Source organism: Arachis ipaensis, chromosome B4 (genome assembly GCF_059453495.1).
Source record: "Arachis ipaensis isolate K30076 ecotype BB chromosome B4, ASM5945349v1, whole genome shotgun sequence".
NCBI lineage: Eukaryota > Viridiplantae > Streptophyta > Magnoliopsida > Fabales > Fabaceae > Arachis > Arachis ipaensis.
The window spans coordinates 21989789-22004877 of record NC_142439.1 but is presented as its reverse complement, the minus strand read 5'-3'; the positions used below and the strand labels follow the sequence as shown (position 1 = coordinate 22004877).

At 32.0% G+C, this 15089-nt stretch overlaps 1 protein-coding gene across 1 annotated transcript; it reads right to left on the bottom strand.

Annotated features, from left to right (window-relative positions):
* Nucleotides 1-6841: 6841 nt before the first annotated feature.
* QRT3 (Pectin lyase-like superfamily protein) lies at nt 6842-10396 on the bottom strand. Its single transcript, XM_088485258.1, has 3 exons — nt 9955-10396; nt 8758-8994; nt 6842-8085 (listed from the first exon to the last, which is right to left on the bottom strand). The coding sequence occupies exons 1-3, from the start codon at nt 10246-10248 to the stop codon at nt 6973-6975; spliced, it is 1644 nt and encodes a 547-aa protein (XP_088341384.1). The 5' UTR covers nt 10249-10396; the 3' UTR covers nt 6842-6972.
* Nucleotides 10397-15089: the final 4693 nt, after the last annotated feature.

Genomic DNA, 15089 nt, shown 5'->3' with positions numbered 1-15089 from the left:
CTGAGTATATAGCTGCTTCATCTTGTTGTTCTCAGTTTTTATGGTTAAAAACTCAGCTTGCCGATTACAAGTTGAATGCAGAAAATATTTCCTTATTGTGTGATAACATGAGTGCCATTAATATTTCAAAAAACCCAGTTTTGCACTCTAGAACCAAGCATATTGAAGTGAAATTTTACTCAATAAGAGAACATGTTCAAAAAGGAGATATTAGCATTCAATTTATTAAATCAGAAGAGCAATTGGCAGATATTTTCACTAAACCACTGCCTGAGGACAGATTTTGCATGCTTAGGACTAGTCTGGGAATTCTAAGTTATGATTCCATGTTTAAAAATTTCTGATATGTTTGCTGGAGCTTTTTGTCTCATAAACAGGTATGAGACAATTCTGGGCAGGTGAAGAACGTTCCCTTCATTCAGCGCAGTCTGGACTTGTTGCAAGTGAAAATTTAATCTGGGCCAACATCAAATCAGATCTGGGTGGTCCTATGTGTTTCCTTAATTCAAGCCACCTCTGGGCCCAACATGAATGTTACATTTCTTGTTTTGTTTGTTTGATATTTTGTTGCATTGCGTGTTTAAGTTTTTGTTTGGGTTTCATTTAATGTTTTTTGGCCCAAAAAGGTTTTCCATTTGATTTAATTTTTTGTTAGTCAAAAAGGGTTTTCAAAATTTAAAATTAATTTCCTATTTTATTTAAAAAAAATCAAATAAAATCTTTATTTTATGAGGTCATGTCTTTTCAAGTCAAATCAATGGTGATGCAGTTGCATGGTTTAAGAAATTTTCTTCTGGGAACAGTTACCAATACTCCCTCTCTTCCCTCCATAACTTCTCCTCAAACCCTTTGGTTTCTTCCCATTCACTTTACTGCTTCTCTTCCCTCAAAAGCTGAAAATTACCAAATGAGGACGAAAACCCTGGCTAAAAGGCCTCCTCGTGAGAAAATCCTCAAGAGTTCCACCAAACCATCAACTCGCTCCCAAGACCAAAACTTCACACCCTCTCCTTCTCCTCTTACCTCTCCTCCAAGAACTGCTTCCATGGCGCGGACCAAGACCACACCAAGATTCTCTGCCTCTGCCAAGCCTACGGCACCACCAAAGGCGACGCCTTCCAAACCAGGCTCCTCAAAACCTGGTTCTTCAAAACCAAGCTCCTCCAAAGGCAAACGTCTGGCGGCTGAGGAACCAGTTCTCGAGCCAACACAACCAAAATCCAGGTCGGTTCCTGTGCGCTCTCAACGAGGTAAAGCTCGAGTTCTTCTTAAATCAGTTAAAGAACCAGACATTGGACCTTTTGATCACAAAGCTCATTTTTTGACCTCTCATTCGAACTATAACCCCTATAGATTCAAATCTACCATGAATAATGACTTTTATGATGGGATTATCCAGTATCGTACCCTATGTCCATCTTTTCTAGCCGATTTGCCATTTTTGAAAAGAAAAGGTTTTCCGTTTGTTGATAACTTGATTTTTCTGGACTGGAATAATCTTTTTGACATCAAAAAGCCTGTTTATCCCTAATTGGTCAAAGAATTTTATGCCAACATGACTTATCATGAAGGCATTGCTCACTCATATGTAAAGGGCTGAGACATAGTTTTAAACAATGAAACTATCAGTGATGCTTTGAAGTATACTGATGTTGGGCCTTGTGCTTACACTTTAGTTAAGTGGGATGATGGTGTTGGTATTTCCTACAATGATGCATTGGCTCACTTCTGTGAACATATTTCTTTAATTGATGGTATCAGACCCACTCACAAAGCCCTGGGATATGAGCGTGCTCAGTTGTACTGAATGGTCAACCACATCATACTTCCTCAAAGTGGTTCATATCAAAGGTTTCCTACACTGGTACTCTTGTTTTATATGCCCTTCTCACTAAAACTGAAATTTCATTTGCATATTTGATGGTTAGATACATGTTTGACTCTGTTAGGAGTGAAAAAGACAAAGCACTTCCTTATGACATATTTCTAACTTGCATATTTGAGTATTTTGGTGTTGACTTGACAAATGAGGATTATCAAAATAGACATTCCTATCTAAAAGGGGGTGGTGCAGTGAAACAGCAAAAAGGACCCACTCGATCTGAGAGAGTGGCTCTAGATGATGATGATGAAGAGTTCATACCTGATGAATCTCCTCCTTCTTCCACTGAGGGTACCTCCATCTCTACTGGGCAGAAATCTACTCTGCTGAATATTGTAAAGGATGTTGTTCAGGAGTTTGTCTCCCAATCTAATCACATGATTGCTATGAGCAAAGAACAAAGGAAACTAGCTAGCAAGCATGAGAATTTCCTAAGGAAATCAAGGGATAGAGTGACTGTGTTCATGACTTTCATTGATAACCTTCAAAATGATGAAGACCCTGCCACTAATGTTGAAGAGGAAGCTGATTCGGAGGGGAATGGTTCTGATGCCTAGATTTGTCTCATGAAAACTGCTGCTGCTCTATTTTTGTCTCATGAATTATGTTTCTTTTGCTACTGTTGAACTGTTTTTCTTTATCTTGGATGACTGTAATAACTCTAAATACTGCTGCACTTTTGATAGTTTAGTTAGTACTTTGAACTGTGCCTTAACTCTTTCCTGTAGGATTCCAGAAGTTGTTTTCTGTTGATCTTGCTTATTATCCGCCCTTGATGACAAAAGGGGGAGTAATAGCAAGAGGATTCCTATGAACTTTTATTAGCATTGCTGCAGCTACTATTATTTCCTTTGCTACTAGTATTTCTTTTGGGTTTTCTTGTCTGATTGCTACATTAAAACTTGCTTTCACATGTTGAATTTTTTGCTGCTGAAAATAGCTTAATGTTGGGCTGATTATAAGGTGTTATTTGTCTGATATCCCTTAGAAAAGATAAATGTGTGTAGCTCTTTATTGTGCTCTCTTTAAGTACAATGTAAAATAGGAACAAAGAAGAAAAGGGGAGTAATAGCAAAAGGATTCCTATGAACTTTTATTAGCATTGCTGCAGCTACTATTATTTCCTTTGCTACTAGTATTTCTTTTGGGTTTTCTTGTCTGATTGCTGCATTAAAACTTGCTTTCACATGTTGAATTTTTTGCTGCTGAAAATAGCTTAAGGTTGGGCTGATTATAAGGTGTTGTTTGTCTGATATCCCTTAGAAAAGATAAATGTGTGTAGCTCTTTATTGTGCTCTCTTTAAGTACAATGTAAAATAGGAACAAAGAAGAAAGCATAAATCCAGGGGGAGCTACTCTTAAAAAAGAAAGGGAGAGCAACACAAAATCAAGTAACATCAATCAAAGGGAAGTTTTCTAACTTTACTAAAATTTAATTCCTTTTGGTTATTGCTTGATTATGTTTGTCATTAAGGGGGAGATTGTTGAGTTAAGAAATTAACTAAATTAATTAGTGATGACAAACATTATTTTTGGGCAAAATAAATAATTAGTGTTGAGTGTTAATAATTATATGTTGCTAATTATTTTTCAATTGTTGCAGGCCAAAATTCAATCAAGCAGCCCAAATTGAAATAAAAATAAAACATCAAGGCTAATGGCTGGTTAAGCCAATGGAGCCCAAAAGAAACAAAAGAAGGAACCAACGAGCCAAGCAAATCAAAACCAACCCAAGCCCGTGTCCATCAATCCAAGTTGATCCCACCAAACTTCTCATACAAGATTGAAGTCTTCACTCTCTCTCATTGCTTTCAAAGCAATGTTCCTCTCTTCTCTGTGTCAGTCAAATCACTAAACTCAGAAAAAGTAAGAAAGAGAGCTTAGTCCCTAAGCTAGTCTTGAAAGAAGAAGGAAAGAGAAGGTTAAGCAAATAGGGGTAAGGTATAATCAACCATTTCAAGCCATATCAAGAAAAGATCAGAAGCTTAAAGGTAATCCTTTTCCTCATACATGCAACACACTTTCTTCTCTTCATCCTCAACTCTCTGCCACTCCGTTTTGAGCTATATAGAAAAGAGGATTTCTGTTCTTCACTGTTGTGTATCTACGGACACAAGTGATTCTTGGGGACCAAGTAGCTTCTCAATGGCTCAAATTCGGTTGACCATTGGAAGACTCTTGTGGTTGCTGCTTTATGGGTTTCGGTCAACATTGGAATGTCAGAAGCAAAGCTTATATTTTGAAGATTACTGGGAAAAAGGTGATCGGCTGGGTTGGTGAAGCTCAATGCTCAAGAAGTTGACCTAGGAAGGTGAACCCAGCAACATGCAAGGAGATAAAAGAGGCTTGCTACTCATTCAGAAATTAAGGAGAGAAAACCAGAGTTTAGTGAGTTGTTCTGTGAAGAGTTCCCTGTGAAGTTCCTTTACTTGGATAATGCTTTCTATCAAAGAAGCATTCGGCCAATACTGAAGAACAGAATCAGAGGTTTGCAAAGCTGGTTTTTCACATAGCAAAGAGGCTGTTGATGAAGTCAATCTCCTTCATGTTTTTACAGATTGTAATGTACTTTTCTATGTTTATCTTTCTGTAATTTCTTGAGTGAAAAGGCATAGTGAGAAAGCTCAAGTAAAAGCCATGAGTGGAAAAAGGCTGAGTGATACACTTGAGAGAAAAGCCTAAAGTTATTTTTAGATTTCTTTAGGTATGTCTATGTCTTGTATCATGTACCTGTGAGGTATCCCTTTCTTAGTTGGGTTAGCACTAAGAGTGAATAGTTAGGTATTAGCATAGCCAATGTCAAGTTAGATTAGAACTTGAGTGTAAAAGGATTGGGTCAATCCTGTGGAATTGGTGTATGTAATACTTTTAACTATAGTGAAAATTTCTCCATTGTTGTGGAGGAGACTGAACGTAGGTTGCATAGCACAAGGCAACCGAACCAGGATACATACTGGTGTTAGCTTTTCTTTTCTCTGCTGTGATTTGTTTTCTGATATTCATGAGACAAAAATAAGTTGTCTCATAAATTTCTGTTGCTGAGTACAAACAGAATCAGAATTGAAAGTCTGTTTAAAAATGGTCATAATAGCAACTAAAAGGAAGGCATATATTCAACCCCCCTTCTCTAAGCCTACCACAACCTTCAAATACATTGTTGTTGTTAAAGCTTTTAAGGAACTATTGTGGATGAAGAAATTTCTACAAGGGTTAGATATTAATCAAGAGAAGTTTGTGTTATTTTGTGACAACCAAAGTGCTATTCATCTTAGTAAGAATCCAACGTTTCACTCTAGATCGAAACACATAAAGGTGAGGTATCATTAGATACATTAAGCGTTTGAGATGAAGTCATATGCACTTGAAAAGATCCATACTAATGACAATGGTTCAGATATGATGACTAAGAATTTACCTGCAATTAAATTTGATTCTTGCAAAGAGAAGATTGGTGAATTTCCAACTCAAGTGGGACTTACAAGCCAAAAACAAAAATAATAAATAAAAAGAAAAGAAAGTGGCTTATAGCCACGGAAGGAAGAGAAAGTATGTTTCTCATATTTTTAAAACAAAAGAAAAAGAAAACAGAGAGAGTGAAGGAGAAGAGATCAATGAGAAGAGAAGAAGAAAGAGGAAAAAATGGTGGTGCCATTTTGATCTCATTGACATGGTAAACTTGTTCTATTTCTTATGAAATTTTAGTATGTTGTTCCTAGTATAGAGATGAACATTAAAATATAACTTACTACTTGTATTACTCTTTTTTTTGTCTGATTTAAAATATCCATTTTTGTAGAAAGTTTATGTTGTTCTATCAATTTTAATGATATATGTTGTTGATTATTGAGATGTCCAAGTGTTACTAGAAAAATTGATTGTGTACCTATTAGTCGTCTTTGTTTGTAAGAAGAAGAAACAACTGAACATCCCATTTTCCTATGCAAATGGATCACAAGTGCAACGCAGTCCACCAGCAAATTCTATATCCCTGGGATCTTGGCTTTCAAACATGATGCACAAACTAAAAGGAGGCACAGCTGAGGAATTCGAGACTGGCTGGAGCATAGTAAGATTAATGGCTTGGAATATATGGAAAAATAGAAACTTAGCAGTTTACCAACATAAAGCAACCATAATCCAAGCAACATTATAGGAAATAGAGATACTTAAATACAGAACAACCAAAGAAAACAAAAAAAGAGCAAAATAAAAGAAGGAAAATATCAAAATCAATGTAGATGCAGCATTCAAACAGGAACTCGGTCAGGGAGCAGCAGCAACAGTGATAAAACATAGCAATGGCAATCTGAGAGGAAGAACAAAGGTAATAGCAAATTTAGTCTTGGCAGTAGAAGCAGAAGCAATAAAAGAACCCTGATCCTAGCGAGACTAATAATTGAGTGAGATAATCAAACCTTAGTGCAATCCATTAAATCAAACCATCTTTTCCATTTCTGGAGCAGTAGACCACCAAAGCCTATGGAAGACATTCTCAACAAGCCTATTTCAGTCTCTTTGGAGTTCTTAGACTAGTTGCTCGATTAGGTGAGAATGGTGGGGGCGTTACTGTTTGAAATTTGAATTCTGGGTTTTCTTGCGGGTTGGGTCACTTCTAATAAAAAACAAATAAAAATAAATAGATGCAATAATGACTAACCAAATAATTAACTATGATATACATCCTTAATTTATTTTTTCTCCTTAAATATTGTAAACTTATTAGCATTACCCGCAAAATATATTGATTTAGTTTTTGTCCAGTATTTTGAACCAATCGGTTGGAAAAGTATCACATAAAAAGATAATGTGCAGTTCAGTCTATCTAAATCATGTAAATATATATATATATATATATATATATATATATATATATATATATATATATATATAATAATTTGTATGATTGTTAATATATATAATGTTTAATTAACTCTGTCCAGATAATAAAGAAAGGAAGACTTGGCAACAAAGACATGCTCATATCATATCCAAAAAATTCCCTCCACTTAGAACTTAGGACTAAATAAAAATGACCAAATAAATTGAATTATATTGTTTTGGTCACTCTACAAAGTTCAAAACCTGTTCAATCAATTTACCATACTCTGATCCACAGTAACAAAAACATTTGCATCCACTGCTTCACTTGTTTCAATCACAACCTTGTTCTCAGATACATTCCTCAAAGCATGATTAGGGAATGTTCCACCACTAGAGCTTAATGAGTACTGAACATTTCTGATAAGGTTTGGAAAAAGCAGAACATTACTAAAATCAACATTCCATAATGTTCCATTCCCTCGAATTGACATTTTTGCCACTGTGGCCTTCAAATTCATTCCCCTCACAATGTTCCTATCAACAATAGCTTGATCAATTTGGTTGAAACTGTTGTTTGATTGGTCCAATTGAACAATCTCCACCCCAGAACTGGACCCTGAAAACATGTTATCAACAATGCTGACTCCATTCACAACACCTTTCACTGATTTAAGGACAATGTTGGCATCACCAAGGAAGAAACTGCTAGAGACATGGAGCTGGACCGGATCCTCGGCGACGATACTCGTGTAATCCATGTAAGAATTCACAATCCTTGTCTGTGTTAGCCCCGGCAGCTTCAGATATATCCCGGTCCCTCCGAATCCGGTGGCCTTATTGTAACAATGCACGCCGGAGAACGTGTTGGCCTGACCCGTTACCATTATTCCTATAGCTGCAGAGAAGATGACAACATCCGTGACGGCGTTATCGTTGCCGAGGAGACTTATTCCGGTCCCGGAGAAATTCTTTTCATTTTTATCACCTCCAGCGGTTACGTACTGGCCAAGAAAAGTGTTTCTAATGTATGTCTCATGACCACTTTGGACTAAAATTCCATTTGTGGTGAAGTGTGTAATGTAACAGTTGTCTATGTTAGTTCTGAGTGAGTTAATTACTGAAATGCCCCCACCTCTGAAGTTTGAGTCTAACAAGAGGTCCTTCAAGCTTATGTACTCAAAATTGTAGGGTGAAGAACGGGAACTCTCTGAGTTAGCTCCATTCTTCTCATTATGATTATTATTATTATTATTATTATTATTATTATTATTATTATTATTATTATTATTATTATTATTAGAAGAAGAAGAGGTTGGTGACAAATCAATGAGGTACCCATCTTCTGGAAAGTTATTTGAGGCTCTTATAGTTCCACCATGTATCTGATTTCATCAAATTACAAACAAAATTTCAAACTCAACTGTTATGGTACATTGAAAAAAAAAATGTACTTTGATTTGACTTTTTCTATTTTTACTTTTTACATTAAAAATGAGTTTAATTAGTATATACGGTAAATACTATCATTTAATTAGATATTAATGTTTGTGTGATTTTTGTTGATGTCACAATACAAAATTGGATGTTTATGTAAAACAATTTTACGTTGAAATTATACACTAATTGAATTTTAAAAAGAAATGATAACAAAATTGCTTTACAAAAATATCTTCTAAAAGCACATTAGAAATTGTCATTTTCTTGGTGCAGTTATACCAACTCTTTAACCATTATGACAAAAACATATCAAGACTAATTAATTACCTGCCTCAAAAATTAATTTCGTCTATCAGTCTATACAATAAAGTCTTCCAAAATATATGACAATTGTCAAATGCTAAGGAAACTGCAAACTTCGGTAGAAAATTTCATATTGCGTACTAATCTACTAATGCTAATAATAGAAAATCAAAAGTTAAGTTTGATTTGTATTTTTATTTTCAGTATTTTTTTTTTGTAGAATATAAAAATTTATTATTTTAAATACAATTCTAAAAACAAAAAAATACAGAAAATGAAAACGCAAACTAAAACGCACTTTAAAGATTTCATACCATGAGGTTCCCTAGACGGGCGGCCGGCAAGCGCAGTGGACGGCTGATGAGGTAGCTACCACCCTCAAGATCAACATGGGCACCTCCAAGATCAGTGATGCCCTGCATCAACTGTCCTTGACTTGGAACCTTGGCTGCATCTGCTATGGCTGCAAGAATTGCTTCTGTGCTGTCTGAATTCCCACTTGGATCTGCCCCATACGATGTCACGTGGTATACGCGTGGATTGTTCACACCCTTCAATTGCATCACACAAGATAAGCATCATTCATTTCACAAATTTTCCAACCAACAAAAACACAAACAAAATAAAATAAAAAGAGTGCTACAACATAGGCAGAAAATATGTACTATTTGTCACTTAGCTGAAATAAACTTGTACATCTTTTGTTTCTGCTTTTATGTTTAAAATTTTATGGAAAAAAAATAAAAATAAAAATGTGAACCAAATGCACTCTTAGGTAGCGTTTGGTGGAGAGACAGACACGGAAAGATTGAGACTGAGAGACAGAGACTAAGAGACTGGGATTGAAATCAGTATTCTGTTTGGTGTAAAATGGGAGACAGGAATTGAAACAAGAATGAAACTCTAATTTAATTTGTACAAAGGGTAAAATTGAAATTAATTAATTGAAATGAAAGTATTTTAGGTATAAAATGTTATTAAAGTTTCAGTCTTCATCTCTAAAAATTTCAGTCCCATGTGTCCCTACTTTTTGGAGGTACTGAAATACTGAAATTTTAGAGACAGCGACAAATTTTAGTACCAATCTCTGAACTAACAAACACGATACTGAGTCTCAGTCTTTGTCTCAGTACCTCAAAACAAACGCTACTTTAGTTTTTATGAGAAATTACAAATTGGCATGTTATTAATTCATATGTTATGTCTGTGTTCCAAAAGTATTTATAATTACTCATTTTTATTTATAATATTTAAAATTATAACAATAAAAGGTTCTAAGTAATTCTTAAAAACACACTAAACGTTGTTCTAAGACTCTGTTTGATAAATATTTCAAAACAAAGATAAAACCACAACAGAAGATAGATAGATACTAGCGAAAAAATAAGAACAAACAACATTTTATTTTATTTATATTTCTATTTTGATCTATATATCAAATAAAAGCTAAGAGCATACAATTATTTTCTGACGCAAAAAGAAAAAAAATGAACACAATTGAGTTTAATCACCTCAGATAGCAAAGGGGAAGAAGCAAAAGAGGATGAAAATGAAGAAGATGTTGAAGCAACAGAACCATGTCTAGTAAGAGAGGCCTTAAAGGCTTGTAATCTTCTTATATCTTTATGGTAGTGATTGGCACCAGAAATGGTTCTTGGATGCAAGTTCTGATCTCCATAAACTCCACCATCAATAATTACAAAGAAACAAGGCACCCCAAGACACAAGAACCAAACTAGAAATGTTCTTGCCATTGTGAGAAGGGGCTCAAGTTTGAGGAAGAAGCATTCTAGATGTGTGGCCATTTAAATAAATGGGTAGTAGAGGAAATATATATAAAGTTAATGAGGGAGAGAAAGAGAGTGTGACATGGAAATTAAAGAAGAGTTGGTAACTAAGATTTTGATATCATATTTGATCATACAAACCATGACACATTCATATCCTTGCAATTAATTTTGGCTGAAGGTGGTTGCTATGTAATTTTGGCTTTTTAGTTTCAAGCTTTATTTTCAGTTTACCTGACAGAAATGCAATTAATAGTCACTAACTTTGTACGGCTAATTTTTTTTTACCATTATTTTATGTGTACACTAAAATTAGCCTTACTATAAAATATATATTAAAATACAAAATATATATTAAAAATAAATTAAATAACACATATAATTTATATAAAAATATATAATAACTAATTTTAATAGCTAATTTTAATATATAAATAATATTTTTATATTTTTAATATTAATATTACACAAGATTATTTGGCTGCAGGTGAGTTCTACTTTGCTATGAGAATTTTTTCACTTTTAGAAAATACAATAAAAAGTTTTTTAATTAATTTAAAAAAATCATTGACATTTTCATAAATTTTTTTTTAAATTTTAAAAATTACTAAAAAAGTATTAAACAATATCGCGTTTTGTTATTTTAACAAAGTTAAAAAATTAAGATTGTAGCACCCCCATAATTCAATACAACGCGCATAACGAGTCACTTTAAAAAATGACACCCTTCTGAACCCAATATTAAAAAAGTTCACTTTGCACATGCTTTAAGGACTTTCTAACAAAAGTTGAAATATGGGTGTTCATGAATCCGATCCGATCCGCATATCTGCGGTATTTATCCGAATTTAATTCAAAAATTGTGGATATGGATCCGATTCGCAAGGCTATCAGATCAAATTCGTACACTAATCGGAACGGATTGCGGATTTTGTGTTGGTATCCGCATATCCGCGTATCCGCAAAAATAAAGAAATAAATAAGTAAATATTCTTTTTATATTTTATTTCAACTAATAATTATCATATATGTTGTATTATTTTAATTTATTATTTAAAAAAAATATATTTAATATTATTTTAAGACTACACATATTTAAAAGAATAGAAAATGAATTTTATTGATATTTTTTTAATAAAAATAAACTTTAAAAAAAATTTTTATGTTTTGCGGATATATCCAATATCCGATATCTGATCCGATCCGCAAATATGCGGATCAGATCCAAGCTTAAAATATGCGGATATGAAATCCAATATGATCCGATCCGATGATTTAAGTGCGGATCGGATCGAAATTTTAGTCATATCCGATCTGTGTTGACCCTAAAATTAAAATTAAAATGTTGTATAAGAAAGATATTTTGGAATAAAAAGAAAGTCAAGAAACCATATAGTTCATGTGATTTGTAGGACTCTGTCTAATTATGTTTTTTAATTATTAGATAACGTTTAGTAGAGAGACAGAGACTGAGAGACTGAGACTGAGAGACAAAGACTAAGAAACAGAGACCGAAATAAATTTCAGTATTCTATTTGGTGTAAAGTGAGAGACAGAAATTGAAAAAAAAATAAAACTCTAATTTAATTTGCATAAAGGATAAAATTAGAATTAATTAATTGAAATGAGGGTATTTTAGGTATAAAATGTTATTAAAATTTTAATCTCTGTCTCTAAAAATTTCAGTCCCCTGTGTTCCTACTTTTTAGAAGTACTGAAATACTGAAATTTTAGAGACGGAAACAAAAATTTTAGTACCAATCTCTAAGCCAACAAACATAATATTGTGTCTCAATCTTCCATCCCAATACCTCAAAACAAATAGAAGAGAGGGGATCCACCACTACAATCTTACACAAGATGAGTTTGGCTAATGTTGATGATGATCATGATAAATCATGAAAAAAAAATTATTGATGAGGAAGTTGTTCCTTATCAAACTTTACATAAAGATTATATTTATTTTATTAATATTTTTAAAAGAAATTAATTTACATATATTAACAACATATACAATTTTACAAAGATATTCAATCGCAAATTGCTATATGTAATTAATTTTCAAACTTTTTTTTTTTAACCAAAGATAGGAGACTCGAACCCGCAACTTCTTAATTGAGTATGGGGAGACTATGCCATTTGAACTATTACTCATTAGCAATTAATTTTCAAACTTACTACTTAAAAAATAATCTAAATACATAAATTTAAATATCTATATAACATAATTTTATATTTCCAGTATATTTAAATAAAAGTAAACTCCCATTTTTATTATGAAAAATTTGAATTCAACAATTTTAACTATAAAAGATATAAGTTAATTCGATATGATTAGATTAGTTTGGCAAAAATATACAACAAAATATCTATTTTAGGTAGTTTTGTTAAACTAACTTAATTTTTTAAAAGTATTAAATTAGTTTATCCTTTCATAGTTAGTATTATGAATGCTAAAATTTTTCATGATTAAAAATATTATTTTATTTTTTAAATAATCAAACATTTTATACGTTTAATGGTATATATTGGAATTTGGAAATGAAGAGCCTTGTCAAAAGGACCATTAGATAAAATCATATAACATTCTGTATTTACTTCTAAGAGGGAAATTTCAGCTTTAATCATCACTAACAAACCGATTTGTGTTGGATTTTATTCTTAGCAAATATAAGATCCAATTAAAATATATATATTAAAAATATCTTCTAATAAAAAGAAAAAATAAAAATGTAATCACCATTAAATCAATAACATCCAGTGTAATGTGGTATGGTATCCAAATTCAGGTCATAATTAAATGGTTCTAAAATTTTATGCATGATAGCAAGAGCTTCATAGTCTTATTCTCATATATATGGAATGTGTATCTATAAATAATTGTAAAAGGATCATATAATTAGTAGCGTCTAATAATGTTTTGGCATGTTATTGATAATAATCAATATTTAAGTACCTTTCCTATCCATATTAATTACTTTTAAAAAAAAATTAGAAAAGAATAAATTAAATTTGATGATTAAATCACAATGTAAAAAATGATACTATCCGAGGATCAAAATAAAAAATCACAAGACAGTTAACATGATGTTTGTGTAATCTCGGTTTATAGGTGAACATGAGTAAGAGAAAGCATGAAAAGATTGCTTTCCTTAAATTTAGAGGAAATTTGCAAAAGAATTGTATCATGCTTTGGGCACCTTCTTCAAATACAATCGATGTAGGAATGAAGAGGCGTTAGACAACGCAAGTCTTAACAACGTTATAAATGTTTCTAATATGTTTGAATTAAATCAGATGAATCTCAAGTTGCTACGAAAATGTTGCTCCTTCTGTTTCAAACTTTCAGTTTCTATGTTTTATCTAATGTTGTTAACTTGTTATCATAACTTATTCAAGTTTGTTACAAAGAAAAAAAAATTAAATATATGTCAAAACTACCAACGTTTACCACATGATTAGATATATGATGATTGTGTCAAAAAATGTTACAATATATAATAGGGTAATAAAATTAAATTTATACAAAAACAGCCATCCATATACTCTGAATATGTATTCTTTTTGTTAAAAAATATAGCCAATTTTTTAATTTAAAAATATTATTTTTTGAAGATTTAGAATTTAGGATTTAAGATTGGGATTTTATCATTTAAGGTTCAGAATTTTAGATAAGTAAAATTATTTTTTAAAAATTGGCCAATGTAGGCCAAAAAAAAAATTAGATTACTCTTTTCTTTCTTGCAAAGATTATTGCTTTTTGAAAAAATTATATTTGATTTGTTTATATTAAAAATATTTAAAAAATAAATGCATGCATGAACGAACGTAAAATATTTAGAGGAGGCTAAACTTGTTTGGCCAAAAAAAATTATATTGGGAAAACAATTATGATAATAATATAATAGTATATCATCTTATAATTAAAAGTGTTCTACTTATGTCTTAATTATAAATCATTCTATATGTACGATCAACCCCTGATACAAATTATATTTGTTAAAATATAGAATAAATATTAACATATATAATGATTGATTGTTAATTTTTTATATACACAGTATTTTTCTTAACTAATTATCAAAGTAAGCAAAATATTCAATGAGCATGGCGGGTACAAGATGCCCCTTTCAAAAATAATTTGAATTTGACCCCCGCTTCCTTGTTTTCTGTATTTGCATAAAGACCCATAGCAGTTCTAATTTTGTTCTTGGTCCAAAACATTCATTCACCAACAAATCTAAATCATCATCATAACATGTCTACGCAAGCATCAACCATCAAGTAGCATAGAAATAATTAGAAAAAGAACGTACCAAGTAGCATAGAAATAATTATTCAATCGCACTCTCTATTGATCTTTATTTGGCCCCATTATCTCCATTTGATGTTCTTTTATTTGTATTTTCCTTTTCTATTCAATCGCACTCTCTATATATCTTTGATTCCAAAGCAACGCTTGAAAGACAAAAGAAGAAAAACCGAAGAAGAATGATTGGTTATTCTGGAAATTAAAAGACAATAATTGGTGCTTTTTATTAACAGTTACTCAACAAAATTGTATCTCCATTCTTATAAGTTATAACTATTCGAAAAAAGAGAGTTAACATGTTTTATTATTATTATTATTATTATACAAGAAAAAATAAATTAAAAAAAAAAAAAGTTGGTCAGAGCTTCAGCATAATATGTAGTAACTGAGAATCTTGTAGCATCTTAGCTTCTGCCATCCAATAATCTAAAGTCTGCAAAAAATACTACTATTAGAACTCATAATAACCAAATAATGCATATAGTTTTATTTTTGTTGAGATACTAAATATGTGTTTTTACACGTTTTCAATCATCAGAAATCTATG